Raw genomic sequence first — 26,263 nt, 5'->3', positions numbered from 1 at the left:
AAATGTTGTTTTTTTTACTTTCATAAATTTATTAACATTTTTTTTATTTGATGGGGTAAAGGATCTGTTTACCTAATAACAATTGACTATTATCCAATACATAAATTAATAATATGTCTTTATGTATGTGAATTTATAAATGAACAGATTAGAAGCATTCCTTTTTCCCTTCTCTTCCATTGTAGCAAGGATTTGTCAAAATCCTGTGAGAAATATACAAAAAAAGTCGATTTGAAACACCAAGCAGATTACACTATTGGACACTATGTTCTTGAAAATTTTGACCTTTACATTCTTTTTCGATAGAATTTCGAAATAATATAATCGTAATCTTTTTCAGTATTTTAATTTTAACGAATTGTTTACAGTACATAAAATATTAGCAAATTTTAAGGTGAAATTGTAAAAAGTCAAGTTGTTATTCGGCGCGCAAAGCAACCGGTGAAGTGAAAGTCGGCTGAGTTGTCGCACGTGCTCGCGCCCGCGGTACAAAAGTAGGCGAGCGAAGTCGCCGACCGCCGAGTGGCGTGCGAGCGGGACGGCATCATCGATGGATAAACAACGCGATAGAATCTATAGGGATGTGCGCACAATGATTGAGCTTGACATCTCACCGAGTTGTGATTTGTTCCTACAGAATATCAACTCATTTACCTTCAGTGTAAGTTTTGTCGGAAAATAAAAGTCCTAATTATTTGAGTAAAAATAAATTTTCTTTTTTCATTCTTATCAAAATAATCTTCAAGGCACCACTATAAAATGTTCTATATATTTTGTATATATAGTTATATAAGTAACCAATAATTTCGTTAGAATGAATAGGATATGGTGGGCTGATTTTTGTATAATAATCTGACTTAAGGTAAGTATGTATAAAGTTAATGATTTGGTAAAGTATCTTGAACATCATCTTCGTTATCTACTGGCGGAGTTATCGTTATTCGTTATCTATCTTCTTATTGTAAACATAATACCTTGCAGTGTTACGCTTAAAATGAAGCGGACAAAATATTCATTAAAATGATCTAATCAGCTGAGCGGGAAAACAAGGGCCAGGCCTAGCGGCGTGCATACGGTCGCTGCAGCGGCATCGATCGCGCCGGGGCGGTGCGCGGTTGGCGCGCGGCAGTGGTCACGTGACGAGAGCGCCGCGCACCGATTGGGCGAGCGGGCCGGCGGCCACGTGAGCGGCGCGCGGCGCGCGTGGCCAGTCGCGGCGTGACAGCGGGCGCGCTCGTACCGCGCGCGGCCGTGCCGTACAAACATGAGCCGCCTCGACACGCTGCTCGAGGCGGCGCGCTTCATCGAGCTGCAGGAGCGCCGTCTCCAGGCCGGTAAGTCCTTCGAAGCCGACAGAGGCCCGCCCGCACCCGCCGCCGCGCCGCAGCACTCGCCTCGCGCCCGCCGCTCTTGACCTTGAACGCCACGCACTCGCGGCCCGCCCCGCCCCACGTAAACAAAGGAAGCCCGATATTCGCCGATCGCTGCAAGTGAACGTCCATCTGCACCTCCTGGCTTTCACACCGGAACGACTTGTGCTACCAAAGGTCGATCGTGCGCCGCCTAGGCGAAATCTGTGAGCTAGCTCCGTCGGCCCGCGACGAAAACCTCGTTCGAATTCGCCGGGTCAAACGTAATAAAACTACGATACAAAAGTTTTTGTAAATCAGTTTCGTGCGCTGTTTTAATCGGAGCAACCGAATGGTTCACAGAGTCCATGTCATTTATCATATATGGTGGGCAATATCCCAGTGTGTTGAATTTACGTCGTTGGACTGGGTTGCACGTACGCACATCGCACTCGCACACAGGCGCCGCGTCGCGTGTAGGTGGGCGCTGCCGCTCGGTTATTTCACCTAGCCTGCGTGTTTTCCGACGTCGACTACGATGATTAGTGTAGCGTACATTGTGAAGTGGCTCGAGCTAAAATTCAATTTCGCGGTTTGCGTGACGCATTGGTAGCTGTCGGAGCGCGGCCGCGGCGGTAAGCCCGGTCAGCTGATCGCCGCGTGTGTCGGGGCGGACGAGGGGCGCGGCGCGGCGGGGGGCGGGGCAGACGTGATGTGCACACGCATCGCATGCGCCGCTCGATGCATTCATAAACACATCAAGTACTGAACGTAGATTTTAAAAAAATTAAGTTAAATCTGGCACAAGGCGCAGTTGCGTAACGTGCGAGAGCTCGGCTGCGGCGTCGGAGCGTCGGTCCTTAACCGATGTTTTCATCATGCGCAGCACACAGCGGCACAGCGTACTATCAAAGCAGATAGGCTCGCTAAATGGTCGCCGCCACGTATCTGTCGTCACATTATACCTACACCACGCTACATAAACAACAAACGTAACTCAATAACAGGATAAGAGCTTCGAGAAAATACTCGCATCTTTAATGTCAGGGCCTTGTTTACGTCGCTGTGTATTGTGTTGCTTTTACCTAAATTTGAATATTACAATGATATTTTACCTTTTAGTGCGATAAAGAAATGCTCAATCAAACTTTCCTTAAGATGCAACTTTTTCGTACATAAATAAAAAGAAGTAAGGACGAATTTTTTTCTTTTGATCATGTATGGTACCAAATAGCATTTTTATTACATTATTCCCTTTCATGTATGTATAATTGGTATATTAGAGCTTATTAAAATGTTAACATTTTTATTTTATTTTTAAAAGTGCGCGTATGGCTTTTAAACGATTCCTGTCTTGTTAACACAACTTTTAAATGTCATATAAAACATGTTATGGTCGTTATATCCTTAACTATGAAAAAATACATAGTAGGTATATAACGTGATGTCGAGACATATAATTTTTTGCAGTCAAAAGAACTCTTGTTTGGGTCTAGGAAACACTTAAGCCTGTCAACAGCAAAAGCGAAGCGGAAGCAAGAAGTTTGATATGCATTTTTCATTTAATTTTTCGTTGTTTTCGTAGAACAGTTAACCAAACGGGATTATTATACGTAATATTCTGCGTTCTGTTTACGTGTACAGAGGGCAAAGCTGGAATATTCTTAAGAACATTTTCTTAACGTTATTGTTTTCACTAAAATTTGTACAACGCCACCTACCGGAAGTAGAGTACATCAACTCTCATAGAAATTTCGACATATAATGTCGATGACTAGGAGGGCGGGTGTCGTAAATATTCTAGTTTACTAATTACTAGGCTCAAATGTTATGATTCGTATAGCTTTGACTTGTCTATCTTTGCTGTGTACAACAAGCTTTGCACACGACACAGGCTTTGCACTCAACAAAAGAACATGCGGAGAAACAAAAGAAAAATAGTCGGAAGGCAGACATTTAGTGCTAGTCCTCCATTTAGGCTTTTATGACGTAAAAACCTTCACGATTATGTACTAGACATTAACAGGTGAAAATGTAGCGCTTATTTTTTCGTCATTTTCATATCAGACGTCGTCTGTTGACAGCAGTTTGTGCTCTGTTGTGGCTTTTACATCGATTTCTGATCAAAATAAAAATATTTCACATTTTTTGTATTTATGATGCAATTTTTTATATCCAAAGGTGACATATGAGATTTTGCCGCCATTTGCAGATATGTTGCATATCATCGACAGAGGAGGGGACGAGAGCGACGGGGGAAAATAATTCACCTTCCTATGCGTCAATTTTTTTTTTTCGAATTGAAACTCAAAACTGTTGCCCCAAGTTTGTTACATATGTATTTTTAAGCGTTATTTTAACTGGTTAAAGGTCATTTGTATATAATTAAACGTGACACGTGCCACGTACCCATGTACCGTCCGCAAAATAAACGAGCGTATTGAACCTTGTCGAAATTCAAATGCGATCAAAGACATCGTCACCCTAGGAATTTTAACACGCTAACGGTACACTGGCTAATGCATAGGCAAGACAATATGGTAAAAATATACCTACGTGTATTCAGTTTTTCAAATCGCTTCCTCCTAGATCGCCATTTGCAAGTCAAGTCCGGTTGAGCCGATGTCAAACTAGGGCTGTCAAATCTAATTTTCATTATTTTGTGAGCGTAATGGTCGATAAGATTGACTCATAATGTGAAAGAAGGTTACTTTTTATCGTTCTAAGAGGTCAAGGGTTGTCAAGTTTGACGGCCGTGTTCAGTTATTCGATGTTGACAACCCTAATGTTGAAGTCGGCTGTGAATGGGATTAATAAAAAATACATGTTGAATATTTCAACTTGAATACAATGTCTATAGGGGTCATTGTACATGTTATCGTTTACACTACCGAAACATTAGTACAAAAACATATCGCCATCCCTTTCATTTGTCTTGAAAATATTGAGATAGCAATATGAATGTTACAGCCGGCAGACGAATAACTTTATTTTTATTCTCAAGTATTTGACACAGAGATATAAAAAAAAATCACAGTCTCCGTATAAATCAATTTTTTTATTGACAACGCGTTTGTTCTGACTTGTAATAGGTATGCAACTAGAAAAGTTAGACGTAAACGTAACAGCATGATTATGTAAAAAAAAATTACCAAAAATTTCCCAAAAATATTTTTTATAATTCGATCTGCGATATTTAATATAGTGCAATAATCGAGCCTAAATATAAAATTATATCTTAATGAACCTTAAAACATAGACAAATTGAAAAAAAACATTTTAATGTGTGCGTACTCTTGTCTGTGTGCAACAATTACAACAAACACATTGTATTTTTTACGGCCATGAGATCATCTCTATTCAACCCAAAGATAAGCAAGTGTTGGCCGCATTTTGGCAGTGAGTCTACATACAAATATTAATTGGAAGAAAAAAAAATGTTTTCAGTAATAAATTCAGATTGAAAAATGGATACAAATAGCGTTGTTTATCTATCTTTAAAACGTTATGTGGTGGTAAAAGTTTTATAAGTAGAATACTATTTGCCGGTTTTAGATCGCAAAGAACAATAGTGTGCACGGCATGGCGGCCAGCTCGTTCGCACGCGTTCGCGGCTCGTACGGAGGTGGCGGCCGTACGATCCCTTTCACCGTTCTGCTAGCCTGGTACTCGCGCGGCCTTACGCGGGCCTTGATTGTTTCATTGCGATGACGATGCTTTGGTGCCGTATATTAAAAATAAACAGGGTAGACAGGGAGAGAATTACTATATTTAACTGATATTCCAAAAAAATATGTGCATTGAGTATTAAATCTGATAAACAGAATTCTGGTTATTAACAAGTCCTAAACAGTCATTGAAACATCGCTTTTTGTTGTGACAATCGTTTTGATCATATAGGTATAATTAATTATAGTTCATTGTTTTTTCGTACATAGAACCTCACTCGTCCGGTACAAGTCAGCTTATATTGTAGAGTATGTTATATAACTTTAGTGAAATAAATCATTATAGCGTTGCTAGGAATTGGTTGCGGCCCGGACAAAGCCGGTTAGCTTGTCGTACAGTACGGTACGGCATGGCAGCTGATAAGTGTCGTGTAAACACGATAACACCGCCTCGTAGTCACTCGCAAGCCATATGCAATGCTTTTTATACACGCAACGGTATATACTATGCCCTAACAACATACTGGTCATCTCTCTCCCGGTTGCAGGCAAAGTAAAATGTTCTGATTCTTGCGACATTATGAGCGCCTGGTATGTCCTGGAAGCATTACTATTTGTGGTGATTCTGGAAGGTTAATTTTCTGTGGTCTTGGTAGGTTTTTTTAGTATAGTGGCTAATTTTATTTAAAAAAAATAATGTTTGTGTTTCTTTTCATAATTTTAAAACAATTTTATTAAAATGGCTTTGACGGGCAAACTCGTGACATTGAAGTCAAACAGCTCTATTCAACGAAATATGACTATTATTACGCAAGGAATCTAAATGCATTTTAAATGAGATTTTTAAATTGAGAGAAATCACAGAAGTACTGTTGTAAAGCAACGTCAAACATTTGCGCTATATCGTCGGAACTGAACGCGATGTATTATCATTTGCTTTTGTAACTTGCCTATAAATAGTACATTCTTATTAATAGACTTTGACAATTGACCCGCGTTTCAAACACAGAGTGTCGCAACTATAATACTACTAGCAAAATTGTAAGTTGGTAAATTCAAGATGGCGGCTATATTCTATCTAGGCTCTTTAACCGTATCAACACCAGACTAAATATTATCAGCCGGGTGTTTGCGTTGGGCCAGCTTCCCAATTGGCCTATCGAGAAACATCCAATCAACCTGTTCTTTTCGGTATTTTACCTACTACTTCCATACATTTTAATTGCCCGTCATATCAGAATTCACTCCTTGCTTAAGTATAAATATTTTATTATTACTTCAAGATGTAGTTTTATTGCGCTGACTTAAAAGTTCAGACGTAGTATAATTTTCGCGCAACATTTTTTAAGAATCAAACTAGATTTAAAGAGCCATTATATAATTTCTGTAAAACAACATTAAAATTTGTAATAATTAAAACATCACAGACACATTTTGAATAAAAAATTAAAATCAAAATCGTCGACGCCATTTGCAAAAAAAAATACTAACGACTAGTGATTATGAAAGAGAAAGAACTAAATTGGTATTGAGATGGAGTGGGATAGGTATAATTTTGAATGTTGCGCTTGTAGTAATTGTTCGCTCATTTCAATAACATAAAGACTTATTGATATTTAAATGATTGCATATTACACACGCATGAGACTGTTGACCTTTGCCACTTTTACATTCTTAGACTCAATTGAATACATCCAAAAGTGTATATAAATCTAAAGGATTTGTAACTAAATTGGTAGCAAATACGAATTATCTATTTTATTCAACTTTATTCCTGACGGACAGAAAGTTATTGTTTATCCCCGATGTACATTTAAGCACAAAAGACTATATAAATTTTGAATAATAAGGTGGAACTCGCTCCGTATTCCGTGTCATAGGGTTAAAGTCAGTCATATTATTGTATTTACTATTACTTGTTTTTCAGACAAGTCTAGTCGTGATAGTATAAGAAACAACTTTTAAACTTGATATAATGACATTGAATTTTATTGTACAAGTGTGCTTACTTGTATATGTGTGAGTTAATAAATAAATACATGACTGGTCGGTATCGGTGACTGAGGGAGCTATCTCGACGTCCGGTGGGTGGGAACCCCCTGTTGCCGCTTCGACTCCCGGGTCGCTTATATTTCATATTGATTGCTCGAATCGGTTATAATCACTAACAATTGCGTTGATACAGTCGCTAACGGTAGGCGATACAAAAAGTATTAAAATGTTTGTACGGCAAGCAGAGACATCCAACTACGGTAGTTTAACTCTTATTTGATGGAAAAAAGGTTTAATAAAGTTACGCTTCAATCTTATAAGGATTTACAGCACTCAAAGTTCAATAGATTATGGTATTGAAAGTTATAACGTTAAAGTTTTGTTAAACTGACTTGTTTTAAGCGCAGGATAACTGATTTTAGTTATATGGCCGTTTCAGAAATAGAATCTAGGCATGACGCTAGGTCGCAGCCGCATCGCAACCTGCTAAACCGGCAGGTGTGGTTACCCGGGGCGCATGAGGCGGGGGAGGTGTCCGGCGGCCGCGCTGCACGCTGCACCGCGCCAAGGTCAGCCGCCGCACGCATGCGTCGCTCCCTCCTCCCGCGTCCCCGCTCGTCGCCCTCTCACCCGCCACCCTCTGTCGCCGGCGGCGGCGGCACCCACGATACTTATGTGTTCCTGTTAGCCGCTCACCAAATACGCTCGCCCCCCTCTCTCCCACTTTGTGGCGATAGGAATGGTCAGAAAGTAGAAATTATCTTAGTACAAATTAGATTATGTTTTATGGTAGTCACGCTTTAATGATTATTGGAAATACCACTTTCGGGTTCAATATAAGTAGAGCAGCTGATGCTATGGATCAAATTCCTAAATATTGACAACAAAGTAGGGTTTATAGGCGCAAATTGTACATGAAAAAGTGTATAAAAAACATTTAGCCAAATTATTTGGTACTCTGAATTTTTTCTAATTTGTAAAAATGTAGAAGACCAAGCCATGTAGTTTAACATTCTTAGGGCTGTGGTCAACGTATCTTGCATGGTGCAAACATTATAATTTATAGTTGTATGAAGATAACACGTGCCCGCCGAGCTGCCGGGTACGTGGGCGGTGGGCAAGCACTCTGTCACACGCACACACACGCAACAGAGAAATCAAACTATTGACTGTTACTTCGTGTTTCGTGATGTGTTGGATTAAATTTCACTTTAGCCACTCAATGATCTGTTATAAGCCAAGCGACAAGTTAATTTTTTAAATGGAGCCTCTTGCAATGGCCTAGTTTTTATATCGCAAGGGAATGTCAAATACAGTGGCGAGTTGTGAGAAAGATCTAAGTTTTTTTACAATTAAAAACTATTGTGCGTCGAAAACGTAGTGGAGGTCACGCGCACCTACCCACACTCCATTAGAAAGCTAAACGGCGTCGCGAATAACACAAGGAGCGGTGCGTCGCGGTCGCCTCCTACGTCCGCACCGTTTGATTCGGTTGCAATGTTCCATTCACCTTATTCGCCGGCGTCGAGGTTCACTGACTCCGCCAGGCGACCGACTAAACTCCTCGGACACGTCACCGTGCTCGTGCCGGTGTTTCATCAGCCGCCGTCGCTGTTAGCATTCTGCCGGCGTGCGGCGTACGGCGGCGCGCCGCTACGACCTCGTTTCGCGAGCGGCCGCTCCGTGCAGCGTTATGTAAAGCGCTGAGGCGCACGGTGCAGCGGCGAGCGTTGCGCTCGGCCGCGTGTCGCGACCCCCGCGCACCGCACCGCGCCGCACGCCGCCACACCGCCGCCCCGATACCCCAACACCCGCGCTCTTCGCCTTGCGATTTCGTCCGCCCGTCGCGTCGGTTTCACTGGCGCGGGCCGCGGCGTAGGGGGGTTCCGGAGGTCGCGCGCCTCCCGCTTCCTCCGCCCTCCGAGACGGAGAGCGCTCGGTTCAGTCGTCGAGCGGAGTGCGTCGGCGCTGGTCGAGCTTCTGTCGCATCAGTCGCGTCGCTCGGTACGTGAGAGACGTGCGGCGCACTCGGCCGTGCGCCCGCTCGGGAGTCGTTCGTGTGCCGCGGTTGTCGGGTGCGTTTGCGACGGCAGCGGCGGTGCGGTGTAGTGCCGGTGCCGGCCGCGGTCCGAAATAGCGTGCGTTATCATCGCGACCTCGGACGGCGAGACGAGATACCGCGAGGTCGGCGGCACCTGCGCCGCGCCGCGCCGCGCCCCACGTGCGCGCCGCCCTGCAGCCGACAATTAGCAACTGTCTGCGGCCCTCCCCCGCCCCTCGCCCCCAGCAACACCCCGCGCGCCCTGCCCTCGTCTGGACTTTTGCACCTTCCGACGCGAATCGAATTTTTACGTATCCAGCGATGCACATTCCCCAGCCCTAAACTTATAAGTACTATTACTCTTTATTTCAAAGCGATAGTATATCTCAATAGATAACCTCATCCTGAATGCCACTATAAAGACATGTAATTGTCAGTATAGAAAAGTCGTAGCGATTGGCGACACATTGCAAATAAAACGATTTCGCAATTAGCAGACCGCCTCATTACTGCGGGTTGCGTAATTCTTATAACAAAGATCAAGAGTTTGTTTATAGTTTTTTTTTATTAATTTTTCATTCGACACAGGTTTCCTTGTATGTATTTTATATGTATAATACGATGGAATCTTTGTCGATTTATAATATATAGTACTGGATGTACTGGATGGTTTCAAGTACTAAAACTTAATAACATAATTTTGAGTTTCTATATACCTTAGGCACCAGGAATTAACAAAATCTATTATTTTAATTTCAAGGTCTTAATTGTTTCATCGTAAGTACTTACTTCTTTGTCTATACCAGTTTAAACCAGTTTATTCTTCTTTTTATTCCTCAATTTTATTTTAATAATTTATTGCACGTTATCGATATCTCTCAATGGAAGCTGTGCAGACAAATTTATATAAATTTTGTGAATCCTGAGAAAAATTTCTGTGTAATTAAGTCCAATTGGAGTACGGCTATAGGCATAACTCTTTGTTATAAGTTCTATCCGGTTTTTTTTCTATTACGTAATACTTTATCTTAAAGCCTAACTTGCATTTCAGGTCTTACTAATATTATAAATGCCAATGTTAAGATGTATGGATGGATGTTTGATACAAAGAATCTCCAGAACGGCTTAAGGGGTTTTGATGAATTTTAGCACAGGTGTAGAATATAGTCCGGAAGAACACATACTTATTAAGTTGTTTTAAATTCAGCGCAGACGGAGTGGCGGGTGGAAGGCTTGTTTTTAAATAGATTCGACATGACTTTAATTCCTATTTAAAATTATATAATTAGTAATTATTTAATTTGTATAAACTTATTAAATACTTGGCAGTTATTTAAGAATAAAATAATGTAAAAAACATGCAAAATATTTTCATTATCTTTGTGCATAACTAAGGCATGAATTAAACGTAAATTATTTATTTTTGCGTAGAGACGACTTTAATTTATTTTAACTTTTAATCTTTTAAAATGTTGAAACATAGACTCTAGATGTAATTGGCTATCGCCTGCGATTCTGTCCGTGCGGTAAGAAAGCCTTAACTAGTAGCCTATGCGTTCTTCCAGACTATGTTTTATCTACATTTATGCCAAATTTCAGCAAGATCCATACAGCCGTTCTGGAGAGAACTTCACACAAACATCCATCCATCCAATCATTCTCATTAGTAGTAGGATTTAGCGTCCAGTAAATCTTATGAGAGGTCTTTAAAACCTGTCTTTATGCCTTTGTCTCGGTTTGCCATTCAAAATAGTTAAGTTTAAACTGCATAAAATAACCTGTATTCATAATTGCAATACCTATCATTCACCGACTAAAAATGTAGTCCGGTTTATTGTTTTTTTTAAAATTAACTTTAACTTTTTTTGTTAAAAGGACTTGTTAATTCGTGACATCGTGTGACTTGCGCAATATGATTAGCGATATTGTGCAATGCATTGTTAACGTGTCCTACTTATGCAGAAATGAAGTTGTCCGTCTTAGAACTGATGTCAGTGCAAAATAACTAATGACAACGCACTCCAGTTACTAAGAACGCATAAAACATAGATTCCCAAACTATTCACAAAGATTCCTTTTTGATTAACTACTACTTTTGGTATTCAATTTCATGGTAACTTCAGTGTTTTCTGCACTCCTGGTAGTTCTTGACCATTTTGAAAACAAAGATTTAAACTAGATTATGGACCAGCCTTGGCTTCACACGGTTATTATTATTTTTAGTTAATATTCCTTTGTCATAATGGCATCAATTCATAGTAATAAAATAATTACGTATGGGTACTTTTCGTGCATTGAACTTTGTTAAGAACCGCTTATTAATCACATGTACCAGATTCAAAACTCAATCCAATAAGTAAGCAATTTTTGCTCAAAGCAAAATTCAAGATGGCGTAACGTTTCGTTTTTCAAAGTGATTCATAAAATTAAAATTTAAATGAAATATGTATTTAGATATATTAATAAAAGACGCAATTATTCAACTACGAATGTTTTAGTAGCAATAGCTTATCACGGCCACTTTATCATTAACTACAAACATTATGAATACTGTTTAAACTTTTGTTTTTTTTTTATTCTTTTCCATCTCCAACCTCAACCACCCAGGTTTTTTCTTAATTCAGCATTCATTGTCTAAAAATACTGACAAGCTTTCGTAATAGTTTTCGATAGAGATATAGCAAGCTCAAAATGTGATTACCATTTTAACCGTAGTTCATTGTGCGCGTATCCATAATGTCGACTTTATTTGAATTTTGAGTAGAATGAATAAATTCGAGGTGAGAATCCTATCGATTTTCTATCTTGGATTACGAAGGCTACGTATATACTAAACATATACAATACATAATGGTCACGGTATCTATTACGAGAATTACATAATACGAGATATAAAAATATAGCGCGTTGTACACGTGCGCCTCTCCCCCTGCTCCCCTCGCAGCTACCCCTCGTCATCCGCACTCCTCCACTTGTCGTTTACGTAACGCGTTTACGTTTCACCAAACGCGCCTCCATGTCTCCGCTCGTTATGATTGATCCCTAACGATACCCTTCCCTATGTTTTCCTGGTACAGGCCTTTGAATTTATTTTGTCTGTATGAGGAAAAGAAATTCTTTATTTCTTAAAAATCTTCAAAATCCTATAATAACTAACTACACACATCTCTCTCTTTCTAGCTAATCAAAAATATAAAAGAACATTTTGCTCACAAATCCTATTAGCCCCAAGTAATTCAGAATTTAGGCAGTTGAATCACTCTGTATAGAGATTTCAGGCGTTTAGACCTAGGATACAATTTTTGTATCTCGGTACAGTACTTTTAAAATTATGTTAAATATTGCTTTCCATTTAGATTTAATGCCTTTGAAAGCGTTCTCTTGGCAACATTTGTAACTGCAGTGGACGTTGCTTTGCGCGCTCACTGCTTTCTAGAATGTTCCCAAGCGAGCAGTGTTTCATATTGTACGATGCAGTGGTACGCCATTGTTTAGTGCACTGGACTCAGCACGTGTACAATCTATTCAAACAAGCAAGCCCGATAACGTTCCGTCCGAACTAACCGACCTACACCTGTTTAATATTCGTTTTTTTTTCTCTCGTATTTTAAATGCCTCTATGAAGTTGATCTTGGCTCTCATTCAGCCATGGTGCGTCACAATGACGGCTAAAGTTAGTCAGCGTCGCACAATATTACACTATAAAAACTAGTCGTGAAATCTATTTTATCATCGAAAGCATTGTATGTAGTAATTTTTAAAGGTCAATGGTGTGTCAAGTTTTATCATCAGTACTAAGGCATCATGAAGGTTTAGGAGGTACCTATATCGGGTAGTCAGTAACTCAGGGCGCGTGGGAGGGGCTGAGGGGAAAGTGCACGTGTCAGTGGTGGCAGCGTCGTGCATGCCATGCGTTCCCCTCCCCCGCACTTGTTGCTCGTCGTCGCCGCACAGAAGTGGCGCTACCGGTGTCGCCGGCCTTCGCACCACATCATGACTTCCGTCCCCCTCGTATCGTGCCCTCTCTTTCGCGAACATCGCATTTTAACTGCGAAAACTGATTCATTGATGTTAACTCGTTTTTTTATCATACGCAAATAATTAAAAACAAACAAATAAGCGTGACAAAAATTATATGTATGTTTTGTACAATCTTGCCCGTTTTCGCGTAAACAAACTGAATGTATCACTAGAACGAGGCAAAACAAGGTTATAACATAAAATGTTGTTCTTTATTATATTGCACTAGTGTTTATTTAATGAATACCTTTAAGAAAATTATCTGTTTATTACAAAAATATGATGGAAGTTTACAAATTTAATTACGTATTTAGTTACAGAAACAATATAAGTACGTCAATGAATCCGTATACAATACGCCTGTTTCGTCTCCCTATTTCACATTTCTTTCGATTTCCCAACAATTCTTACGTCGTCAGATTTTTCTATCGCAAACGCACCCGCTTATTGTGTAAAATTTGTAATTCCAGATACGTAATGAGTGATTGTGAATAATAATTAATAATAAACATTCTATATGTGAACAATTTTAAGAACTGTTAAGTAAAAATGACTAGGACGTGTTTAAATGTAAGAGGGAATTATGAGGAAAGTTGTTAGTGAAGTTATCGTCGTACCATAGAATGGGTATACTCATGGAAACCACCAAAGTGAATTTGGGCACTGCCAGATATCGAGGACGTGGTAGAGAGTCGGATTATTTCACGATGGGAACCCCCAGGAAGGCTTTCTACGCGGATACACTGCATACGATCGCCATTAATACCAGGGAGACAGAATTCGGAAGTATCGTTGAGCCGATACCGATAACGCTCAAGACTTACAAGCCGTACCAATCCCAGGGTTATGTGTACCCACAGCAGATTGCAACACCCGCGACTCCTGTGGTCCGGGTACCTGAGACTGATAGACCCTCCCCAGCGAAAAGCGATCCAAGTCCTGTTAAGGAAGCTAAGGATGATATAATCGCTAGGCCTCCTCCTAAAAAGAAATGGATCAAAGAGTACCTAGGTGAGTTTTAGTGCTAAGTACATAATATGTTAACTGTTATGTATCACATGATTGTACTGAAAATTGTTAAGATTTTACTGCACTTTTTTATTTTCCGTTCACAGAAGATGAGGTACAGACTGAAAACTATTGTTTCTGCTAAATGCTTGACCCTTGAAAAATCTATGTTCACGTTATTTACTTGATAAAAACCTTGATGTAACGAATCAATAATCTGATAGACTTCGATAGCCCACGTAGGAAGTCACCGTGGCAACATAACAAGAGTTTATCAGGCATGTAGTACACAGTCGTAAAAGCGAATCGATACTTCCGAATTTTCATGGATTCAATTTGATTTTTATGTCTGGGTGTGCTAAGGGCGTTTCGATTCGCTTGAATATCGCTTTGCCGGCTGTGTGCTACATGATTTAGAAATTTCTACCTTTAACATATTATTTTTCCTTTTATCGAGATAATTTGTATTATTTGGCTCCCAGTGCGTGGGCATAAGGGTTCTTATTTGTAACGTTATTTTCTTCAATTTGTGTCATTAGTTCTATTTGTGCTAACTCAGTTTAGTACGATTTGAGTTAAGTGGATCACGTTTTCTTGGACTGATCCGTGTTTTAAGTGAATATCAATACATCTGTCGTCTCAAGATGTAGTCTGAAACAAAGTACGTACATTGCATTTTTGTTCCGTCTTTAACCGACAATGTTCGCGTCAAGGTGTACCTCTCCTGAAGGTCGATGTCTGCACGCCTTGTAGACAAGACACGCCCAGTTTGATCGTTGCATGATAAAAATTACCAAGACATCGAGTGAAAATTAACATCCTGTATCTTATGCAACCCTGATCTGTGAACACATAATCGGAAAAAAATAAGTACTGGGCACTTGCTAATAAAGTAATAAATGGTTTAATACTTCAGAATGATGTAGATTTCTTATATTTAATGGTATAAATAAATCTTATATTTTTAACCGTAGGTTTCTCATTATAAAAACTCCGTTTAAAACGTATTGTTGTCTCTCTTTTGTCTAAGATAATGACAGGGATAACGATATGTTTGATACAGAGATTATCGACTCGGAAACCCACGGGTATTCGTAAAACCATGACGCATTGGTCAATCGATTTTACATTTGCGATTCAGGGCATCTTTCACCTTCATTGTATTGAAACTGGGGGCGGTAATCTCATAAAAGTAGTCAAATTACTACGACTAGTAGTGTAGTAGTTTAAATTGTAAATCACTAATTTACAAGTGACGCTACAGCGGCCATCTTTATAGGATTAAAAGACTACGCCGTATCTTTGTTAGGTTTGGTTTTTAAATAATGCGTACATAATTGTTAATAATATTATGGTACAAGTTCTGATATTATTAATATAATGGAACTAGAAAGGAAAAATATTTAGGTAATATAAATTACATATCTTAAAATAATTATTTTTGGTCCGGCCCTTGATTCTATTTTACGCAAATACTCGTATTGCTAAGTCAATTATCGTTAAACACTTTTTGAACCCAACTTTTCATGTAGTTAAGCAATGTTGTCTGGCCCGATGAGAAAGGTATATAAAAATCGCATAAAAACATGACAACACAGCACATTTCAATTTGTTAATGTCAAGAAGGCACTAATGAGTTATCATAATTTAGTTTGTCAGTCTAAAGACGTAATTATGACACTATTATGACTATAATAGTATTGTATAATGAGCATACCATTTCCTTAAAGGCCGGCAACGCATCTACAGTTCCTCTGGTGTTGCAGATGTCCATGGGTGTCGTTGATCACCTCGGTGTTCCCGCCGCTCGTTTGCCCCCTTCTCTTATAAAAAAAAAACTATTATGACTATAATTCAGAAAAAGTGACAATGTAAACACACCTTATATTTGAATATACAACGGAAATGTATACGTGACCTCGACGAATGAATTTAGTTGTGAAATGTCTTATCGGAAGAGCAGAAACAAGATTTCCTACGAAGACTACGTTCATGATACATGACCTAGTTTGAAATGAGAATTATTATGGAAAACAATGGGATTAAAATGTCTCTAAACGCATAAAATTTTCAATTTATAAAAGCTGAAATAATAAGAAATTTAAAAAGTAGACTTTCGTAAATAATAGAAGTAGATTTAGATGTGAAAATAATTGGGGAATGAAAAATTTTTCTTTGTCTATGAAGTCCTGGTCCTAGTCAGCTACACTAGGTAAGGTATACGAGTACATAAACGTTATGTACATTACATTGTGATGTTTAACTGCGAGGATAAACACTAATCAAATGACATCAAGCTCAAAATCCATTTAAGCATTTAAGCTACAGGATGTAAGGATATCAAATATACAAAATAAAACACGCGGAAAACATAACCCCCTTGTCAGTCGGGGAAAAAATAGAATGCATTCGATATGGAGTCTTACCTTCGAACCTAGCGTGTTTGTTTTCAAGAATTATACCTTCAAGGTCTTTATTGTTTGGTACTTTGGTTGCGATAAGTTCGTGACAAGGCACCGTTACAGCCAGCCGTTGCTAGACCACGGTCTGCGTGTTAAATGTTTGCTCTGATTGATATTTAATGCGATGCCGTAATTTTTTAAAAGCGGTAGATATAATATGTTACAATTAAAGTGTAAAGGTAATTGAACAATTCTCGACACCATATTGTTAACCTATACTAACAAACGGAATATGTCCAAAACGAAAAGACACACAACCAATTACCTGTCCAATCGACATCTGTTAAACCAAGGAATTTAGGGTGTCAATCAAAATATTATTAGCAAATTGGGATACATCATTTCTTCTAGGATAGAGTATACTTCAAGGTGATCTGGAAGTATTTAATACTCTGTTCCTTCTAAAACTACCAGAACATCATGAATCTTTGATTTTACTTTGCCTTGGATTTTTGCCCACCGGATCAAATAACTTTGTTTGCCTATAAATATTTAATTGTCACAAAATGTAAAGAAAGAGCGAGATAAATATATTTATAAACTTTCGCTCTATTAAATAGATAAAAAATATTTTTATAATATGATTGTATAAGAGGTCATTACCAGGAGCGCAGACGTCATATCGGCGGTGGTCTTACACGTGGTCGAACCGTTTATCTGTTGAGATAAAATACTATAATAAAGATTGGCAGTGTCTATGTGTGCTGTAGACGGCCGTCGCGATTGCCCGTTGGCTATAGTGCGACTAACTTATTTGACCCGGCGGACGTAAATTATTTATAATAGCCCAATCGTGCACCACTGTCAACGTCAAAAAGTGTTATGACAATGTCGGACTATTGTCTTCTTTCCTGTGTTATTTTCTGTGCTGGGATAAACGACGACACTCGAGGCAAATGTCGACACAGTGTACAGATCGCAATTTTAGTGTATTTGCTGTCTATACGAAGCGCGACATGCGAAATTGCAATTCAATGATTACACATTCCATCGTCAGAGTTCGTTATATATAAATTATTAAAATAATAAAAAGTGATCCTATAAGGGTTTCGTTTTTTTTCCTATGAGGTACAGAACCCTAAAAATACAAATTTTTAATTCTACTACAGTAGTCTTCTAGTGACATAAGTAGATTTTACATACTTTATGATAGAAGTAACCCCGATAACAGCGCCCTCCCTCACCGGGCCAGATAAGATTGTCGCACTATACATGCTGTAGACGCCCATTGCTTACTTCGCAAAGTTGTTGACGTAGACATATCGCACTGGTAGAGACACTTTTGACAGAGATAATGACAAAAAATACCGCTTAGCTACACAAACGTAAACAACAAACATAATGTTATGTTTTATTTTTCAGCAGTCATATTGTAGCGAATTAAATAAGTCAATTCTTAGAAAATATTATTATTACGGCCAAGAGATGACAACCCATTGACAACTTAAATGATAATAATTTTGACAGTTCCATCTTTTTCTTTTTAAGTTTAGCCTTTGTTTTACCAAAGAGGTTTTACTGTCAAATGAAGTCAACCGGTTTTTTAAATTTTATTAATTTATAAAAATAAAATAAAAGTGCAAGCAGCTATGTGGCCTTGAGCTCTTGGATCTTATGATTTTTTTTTATTCGCAAATACATATTTATTATATATCCGTGGGTTTTCATTCCCGAAACATATGCAAAAGCATTTAGTTTCTTGCTTTTTTGAGTTTTATTAAATACAAGGCCTTTACAAATGGTACTTAATCAGTTGTGACGTCATAATACTCTGCTTCGATTCATCTTTGTTACGCCAACACGTGAGCTGGCCTTCAGTATAGAGCATGCGCGAACCCCCCACCCCTTTTACTCTTTGTAGTGGGCGTTTGCAAAGAGTATCTACTAGACAATTCAAATTGGGTGGGGTCATTTGACCGGGGAAATGTCACGTTATCTCAACACGTGGTACAGGTATACAACTATTTTGTTTTTAATTTACCCCATCACTTTTAGGCTTCGTTACTTAACTTATGAAAACAATGGAAATAGATTAAAAATATTTATCGATTTTAAAACAACCAAGTGTTTTGGGCAGTGGCTGCCATGTTCGATTTATTTTAAGGAAGTTTTTGATTAAAATAAAAAAATCGCTATTGCATCTGATATTCATAATATCAGGGTACCATAAACTTAACGGAGGCCCTAAAATCCTTAATAGTTTACCAGCCAACGTCAAACCCTTGTAAATGAAAAAAAAAACAAGTCTTATTCAAACAAAACATTCATAACGATGTTTTGTAAGTTTCGTGAAGTCATTTTAGTTACGTCGCCTTTGCAACCGTCTTGAGGATTTAATATGAAAACGAATTTGTTACTAGGCAAGATAAGTGATAGCCATAAATCTTATAAAAAACACTAGCGATCGCCCGCGACTTCGTCAGCGCGAGTTTAGAAAAATAAATAGCCTAAACAACCCGCATGCATCAGCTTCCTTCATGTTCAATCCTGTGAAAAACGGTTAAGCTGTTCCGGAGATTACGAGGAACAAACGCGGCTTTGCGGACAGGCCAGACAGACAAAAATTTTAAAAATTGCCATTTCGTTATCAGCAAAACATATATACAAAATATTTTTTTTCGATATTACATACAGATATTCCAGTTTTAGTTATATCTATAGACATATTAAAACGGTACGATGCCCAGACAGCACGCCTTGAACGTGTGTTGAGAGCACTAGGCTGAGGGGCCCTCTTTTGTCTCGCTCTAGAGCTTTGTTGCATCGAATGCGCTCGGGAGCGATCGGACCGCGTGACTCGCTGTCACGTGTCGGTTCGAGCGCCCCCACCACTTTACCCCTCTCTCCCCACCTCGGGTGCCCTTCACCACCCTCTGTTGCCCCCACAGTCCCCCAGCTTATCATATGCAGACCCCAGCTCTGCTGTAAGCGCCGCCTGTCAACCGCGTCTATCACAAAGATTGACTTCGCACGTTATTTTATTACAGTTATTTACCGTTTCATTTTTATTTTACTAGAATATTTTGCGTCTAACTGGCATTAATAAAAAATAAAGAGTATAAATATGTTTTCTTGTATATTACGTCTAAAAATGTATACTATTGTATCGGATTTGTGGGTATGTTGTTGGTGGGGGACGAGGGAAGAGAAAACCCGTTCGGCGAATGTCCGTCAAAAGCGCGCGCCGCCATGCGCAATTATACTAGGCGACCATAACATCTTGAGAGCTTACAATTTTCACTTTAGAAACATTGAAATAAAAATAATAAACGCTGTTTCTGTTAAATATTCAACGTTTCTTATTTGTTCTAGAAATTATTGCATGATTGAATAGACTAATAATAGATAAAAACAGTAGTAAATAGACTTTTTTAATAAAAGGAAAACAGGGCAAAGCCAAACTAAAATATGACAGCTTACTAGCGCCTCTGTCAATATCATAAGTGTCACAAGCTCTTTTTTCTTTTATGTCATTTTCTAGCTCTAAATAGGTTGTATATTTCATCCTTTTTCATTTAATATTTTGTAACAACCCTAGTGTTTTAAAAAAAAGTTTAATGACGCAACAATGTTACGACGTTCGATGGTCATTATTACAGTAAATATCTAATCGAAATTAGAAAGAGTTAAGCTGTTGTGAAGTTATGTAACTTCAAAGACTGTGCATTAAATTGGCCCTAATATTATTTATATTTTCCTCTAATAAATAGCAACAAGCTTTATATAAGAATCTATATGTTGTTAGTTTCTCTAAATCGCGGGGAATTTGCGCAGGTCAGTAGTTTCTAGGTGGTGTAACCCCCGCGAGCTTGTGACGCACGCGCTCTGGCCCCACCCCTGTTGCATAACTACCCCGCTGCCTATGTTACCCTGGTAGCGCTTGCGTCAGACAGCTTAAAGCTTCAAAGTTTATTTTCCAATTAGGTAAGACTTATTTTTAGTTTAAAAATTCTACGCATAGTAAATATTTTAGTCATTTTCTTTTCTTATGACTTTCAATAATTATTTTTGATGTATTTAAAATTTCTCTTAACCTGTAAAAGATACAGAAATACTTTTGATTGCTAGTCATTAATTTGGCATTCCTATAACAAAACTTCTATGTACTATATAATAAAAGAGGTGCGTCAAGAGCGTGCAATATGAAAGTCCGTTTCAAGGTTTTTCACATCCGTTTGTGTGGTCATAAATCAATGTTTAGTAGATCTATAAAACGCAAAATAATAATTTTCAATCAATAAAAAAATCGAAAGTATAGTCAAACAAATATATCTGGCCCGATGACAGAGGTGCTGCGATCGCGGTAATCAACCAGAAAATATGTAAAACATACATGAGCTTATAAAATATCATGAAAGAAAAAAATATGAAATGACAGAGAACGAAAAGGACCTAGTGACATATTTTTCACATTGCCACGAGGGCGCTAGTGACCAATCTTAATTTAGTTTGGTTATGCTACTAAAATATCTTTATGAATTTAATTCTAGCAACAATAAATTACAGTCGACCTATTTGGATATTTATAGATAAATTTATATTTTTTTTCTATGCAAAAGTAAGGTGAATATGCCAATGTCATGAGTACATCAGCCCCGAGAACAAAGCACCTCTAAAGCCAAAATTATTCATACGAAACATTTGAATAATGCGGTCACTTACTACTATCCTATGATCTCCTATTATTTTTTTCTCAGTTGTTTTGTGAATGAATTGAATGGGTTAGGAAGGACAGGGACAGAGGTCAAGGGCATTTGTTAGGGTCCTTGGGGAGAGAGACGCATTCATATTAAATCCTATCCTCAGTTAATATTGAGAGGGTTGGTAGGCCGACATTATCGATTTTGGTTTAGAATTTGAATTTTACGAGACGGGAGAATAACTTTTTAACTTTAACTTTCAAATAAAAATCACTTCACAACCTATAAGAAAAATAACGATCTCTAGTTGTCATCTGTTTTAGTTTCCTAATATTTATCACGAGTACGGTTTAATTAATTACAAACTTGAACTGAAATTAAATCTGGTCAGGTCTGGTAATATTATAAATATTCACTTTTATAGTGCAGGCAAAAAGAAGGCAAACAGATCGGTCAACGCTCGCCGGCCAATATTAGCTGGGTCGGACGAAGGACGCATAAATTTCTATTATTGCATTCTAAACACGAAAATACTTGAACAATGCCTATGCTACAAAAAACCAATTTAGTTTACGCTCGTAGATTACAAGAAATGATTAAAAATAATTTATAATATATTATCAAAATAATAAAAGGTTTCTACAATTAATAGATGTATTTAACATTATATTTGATGTTTTTAATAGCAAGAAACGTTTGAACGTTTGAACGAACAAAGAACGTTTGTCTCTCGACCAGCTGATTTTCCATGTTGTAACTAAAACGTAAAATTGAAGCAGACGTTCTGACGTCATGTCATCGCGCGACACGACTCCATTGCCATCTCTTTCTAAAGGCCGTGTTTATGAATTGTTTCGCATACCGGTTTGGCATGCTTGATAATTATCTAATATGTAATATTAAGTCTTATCGCCAACGCATAAGGTTAACATTACAAAAAAAATTACCATGACAGCGTGGCTATCGTCATGTTGCTATCTCATACTTGGCATATACCCATTTCATTCACTAACATAAAAGCAACTACTGGCCGTCTATGCTCGCCTGGTACTTTACCGCCAGGGATTGCAGCCGCGGACGAGCGTTTGACACGGGTTTGACAAGTGCTGACCGCGGTAATGTGAGTTTGAGAGAGGTCTATTCGCGAATTATTCTCATGAAAACGCATATTGATCGTTGTTGATCTCAAATGGAAACACCGTTCTGACGTGTGCTCGTTTGTTTACAGAGGAGGAACCGAAGTCGCCGTTGTCGGTGCGAGTGGTGACCGGAGTAGCGGTGACGGCGCGCAGCAACGGCGTAGTGCGACCGACGACGCCGGTGCCCTCCGTCGCCGTCCCAGTCCCCGTGCCCGCCCCTGCGCCAGCCGTCATCGTCTCCGACCCGCCGCCCGCGCCCGCTGTGATTCCCCCCGCGCCGGCTGTTATCTCCCCTGCGCCCCTCCTCGATTTCGTACAAGAACATTCCAGGGCGCGCACTACGAGCAACAGTCATGGGTAAGCTCTAGCGACTCATGTTCTCCTAGTACCTGCGACGTTCAAAACAGCTGGGGCATTCGAGCGCCGACAGAGCGCCGTTTTTGCCACGACGAGTTTTATTTTTTACGCATCGGACTTTTTTCTTTCTTCACCAACCAGTTAATGTTTATAATATTATCACAAAAGTGTTGCTCAAAGGGGTAGACAGAGGAAACAGAAACAGGGCATTGTAGTTGTTTTCGTCGTATCATCATATTTTATCTAAATAAAAATTTTAAAGGATAAAAAAAATTGCAATTTAATGTCATGTAACCTGTCTATAAATCGAAACAATAGTAGAAGTGTATCCTTAGAATTGATTAGATAGATCTGGAACATGGAGGGACTTAATAGAAATAAATGTAAAAGAAATGGAAAGGGGTCACAATGGTATAATACAAGTTTATCCTTGTCAGTCGTCCCGGCGATATGATGTCACTTGAGCGCTTTTGATTTATTTATTGTCATCGTTCCATTGCTGCCAAGGTTTGGATATTAACGAAACCGTATTGAATATTAATACGATCTGTGCCGTGTTATTATTCATCAGTGGATAGATGGGGCCTTGCTGCATGCATCATTAATGCAGCGCTATGCCTACATTAGTTTATGCTTTCGCATACAATACCTCACACTTATATGATAGGATTTTTTGCGTTATATTTAGAAATCGCCACTGCCCAATAAGCAATTGCAATCAAATGAAGTAAAGACAAAGACCATGAAGGAAGGACAGTTGATATTACAATGGTAGTTCAGACTACACTTGAACAATTTACGTAATCTGTTGAACAAATTTTGATTTTGAGGTGGAAAGTTCTGAGTTTTCCGAGGTGACTTGTCTAAAAAATCTTGGCATTCATTATATCATCTCTTGTTTAGGCTGCCACAAATCCCATCACCACCTTCAGTGAGCAGCAGCGGTAGTGGTAGTGGCAGTAGTGGTTGCGCGCCACGAGCTGGCACCAGAGAGGTCCACAACAAGCTCGAGAAGAACCGACGAGCGCACCTCAAGGAGTGCTTCGAACTGCTCAAGAGACAGCTGCCCGCCACGTCAGATGACAAGAAGACATCCAACCTGTCCATTTTAGGCTCAGCCATCCGGTACATACAGGTACTTATCATTTTTATGTAACAAAGAAAAATACATAAGGTAGAGTCGGTCGTTTACGTCGTTGTCTTATTGCAATTATTAATAAATCACTAGGAGCACAGAACATGCGAAGAGGTGTCGATAATTTTGCAATGTTTTCTTATCACGACCGACCGGTCTCATGACTTGGCATATCTTTTGTCAGTATGTTAAAGCGTTATTACCTTTATCAAGATTCCCTGGGCATTGTTCACAGGTACTACGCCGCAAAGAGCGCGAATGCGAACATGAGATGGAGAGATTAGCTCGTGAAAAAATCGCCGCGCAACAACGGCTCGCTGCTTTGAGGCGAGAAGTCTCCGTAAGAACCAGTGGCGCGCGGCCCCGTAACATTGGTGCGTTAACTTACCGCGTAATATGATGCTCTCCTGGTACATTTTAGTCAAAAGTATTTTGCTTTCGATTATATTGTCATCGTCATTGGGTCTCCTTCTGAATGTGATGGGTCCATCGGCTCCATTGGATTGATTTCATTGTTTTTTTTTAAAGACTTATAGATCGCGCCTTATGTTGCCTTGGTATTTTGTATTGAACGATTAGCAGTGATTACATAATACATACACGTGTCGTCAGAGTGGAGTGACCTTTTTGTGTCCTCTCGTCACTTTTTATTTAGAATACTAGTTCTTTGTGACGTCATATGTCTTATTTGAATCATTTTCATAATTTCAGATGGCATTGATGAGAAAGATACCATTGCAAATGATCAACCTTTAGGAATACCAATTAGTGTAAGTTGTATTTATTTTGCATAATTAAGTTGCTTAATTAATACGTACAATCAATTTGTAACGAAATATTATATTTTCAGATAACTTCGTCTCCGCCACGATCCGCGGCACCAATGGAGTCATCACCCCCCCGCACCCTAAACTTAAGTACGAAGTTGCGCGCGCTGCCTATACAAATCACGCCTACCACCTCGCAGGTATGTTAGCCTGGTACTACGTTAGAAATTAGAGCTGACCTAATCGGGGATTAGGATTTAGACACAAAATGGCCGCCGCCGCTTCATTCTATTTTCCTTATGACGATGTTATTTATTAATTAATATTTAATTTACATTTACGATATTCATGTAGGAAGTTGTTTTGGAAATATGTCAATATAGAGTTTTATTTTTTGTAGGTGGTAAGAACTTCGTATGGTTCAAGACATCACAACACATTAACTTTAACTACACTCGGTCCGGCCGAAACAAATACGCAGGTAAATAAGCACTATAAAAATCTACTAATATATTGGGTTATTCATTGAGTATAGTTTGTAAAATGTGGTTGTAAAAAGTGCATAACGCCTTTATTCGCTTTTGCAGAATGGACAAGTAATGGAAAATGGTGTTACTAATACTCTTAGCACCACCCTAGTGCATCCTGCTCAAATACATCTGCCCCTTTCGCAGGTATAAAGTTTTAATTTAAATTTAAAAAGTATTCTGAATAAATCAGGAATAAAGAAATTATTATTGCATCGATTCTATGATGTTTATAAATCTATGGTTAATGAACGAGAGGGATAACAATATGTTTCATATATGGTAATAAACGTTGTATTCCAGGTGGTAGTAGCCCCGGCGGCACTGCAGCTGCTGTCTGCCGGCGGCGGGCTACGCGTGCTGCAGGCGCCCGCAGTACATACTAATGGTAAGTTATGTTACCTTAGTACAATCATATCACAACAATAACAAAAATATGACGTTTGCACATCCTTTGTAAAAAAATTATGTGTTAAGGAGGAGTTAGTTGTTTTAAGGAATAAATTCTTGAAAATATTTCCTCCACTTAGGATCTATACAATTATTTTTTCTAAAAATGTGACCTGCGTTTTGCAGGTGTCGTGAGTACTGAAAATAGCAGGATAACAAAAGAAAATGGATTGGTGTCCACAGCGCCGGTTTCAACAGGTAAAGAAAATATTCACAGATGTTTTTTAAATGTTGAAATTGTTCTTATTACCGACATTTATAATTTACGCATAAAAAACAAATCGCGTAATCGCTATATTTCGTTATTTGCAAAATTTCAGAAGGTGGTAGCGTGGTTGTGAGCGGACTAACTCCTCTGGTGATGTCACAGTCCGGCACGCATCTCTTACAAACCCACACCCTCACACACAAGGTAACTTAAAGTTTTGTCATTTAAAAAAAAACTATAATAATATAATTTAACCAAATTGATGCCCTGGTCATCGTTTATATTGGAGTCTTTGATATTGGTTTTTTTTCCAGATGGTAGAAACTCAAGTGGTGAAAGGCGGTGGCAGTGTGGCGCCAATGACGGTCAGTACGCAGTACCTTAGTTCCACCACAATCGTGAAACCGGTGGTGGTGGTGTCTAGCGCCCACTCGCCGCCCGCGCCCTCCACGTGAAGGCGTCGCCTCCACGAAACCGTCCTGCGCCTTATTATTGCCTGG

General features: G+C 39.0%; 1 protein-coding gene across 3 annotated transcripts; it reads left to right on the top strand.

Moving 5' to 3' along the window:
- The first annotated feature begins 1,221 nt into the window (after window positions 1-1,221).
- On the top strand, window positions 1,222-26,263 carry LOC106117780 (max-binding protein MNT). Of its 3 annotated transcripts, none has more exons than XM_013312208.1 (13): window positions 8,944-9,084; window positions 13,541-14,081; window positions 22,409-22,676; window positions 23,580-23,811; window positions 24,047-24,185; window positions 24,523-24,581; window positions 24,662-24,778; window positions 24,979-25,059; window positions 25,166-25,252; window positions 25,409-25,493; window positions 25,682-25,753; window positions 25,876-25,967; window positions 26,078-26,263. In XM_013312208.1, the coding sequence occupies exons 2-13, from the start codon at window positions 13,694-13,696 to the stop codon at window positions 26,216-26,218; spliced, it is 1,761 nt and encodes a 586-aa protein (XP_013167662.1). In that variant the 5' UTR covers window positions 8,944-9,084; window positions 13,541-13,693; the 3' UTR covers window positions 26,219-26,263. The 3 variants fall into 3 exon arrangements, with proteins under 3 accessions (XP_013167664.1, XP_013167662.1, XP_013167663.1); XM_013312209.1 differs by having other exon boundaries at window positions 8,945-9,013; XM_013312210.1 differs by lacking the exons at window positions 8,944-9,084; window positions 13,541-14,081 and adding an exon at window positions 1,222-1,334.

Source organism: Papilio xuthus, unplaced genomic scaffold (assembly GCF_000836235.2).
Source record: "Papilio xuthus unplaced genomic scaffold, Pxut_1.1 DF827679.1, whole genome shotgun sequence".
NCBI lineage: Eukaryota > Metazoa > Arthropoda > Insecta > Lepidoptera > Papilionidae > Papilio > Papilio xuthus.
This window is presented reverse-complemented; position numbering and strand designations above follow the sequence as displayed.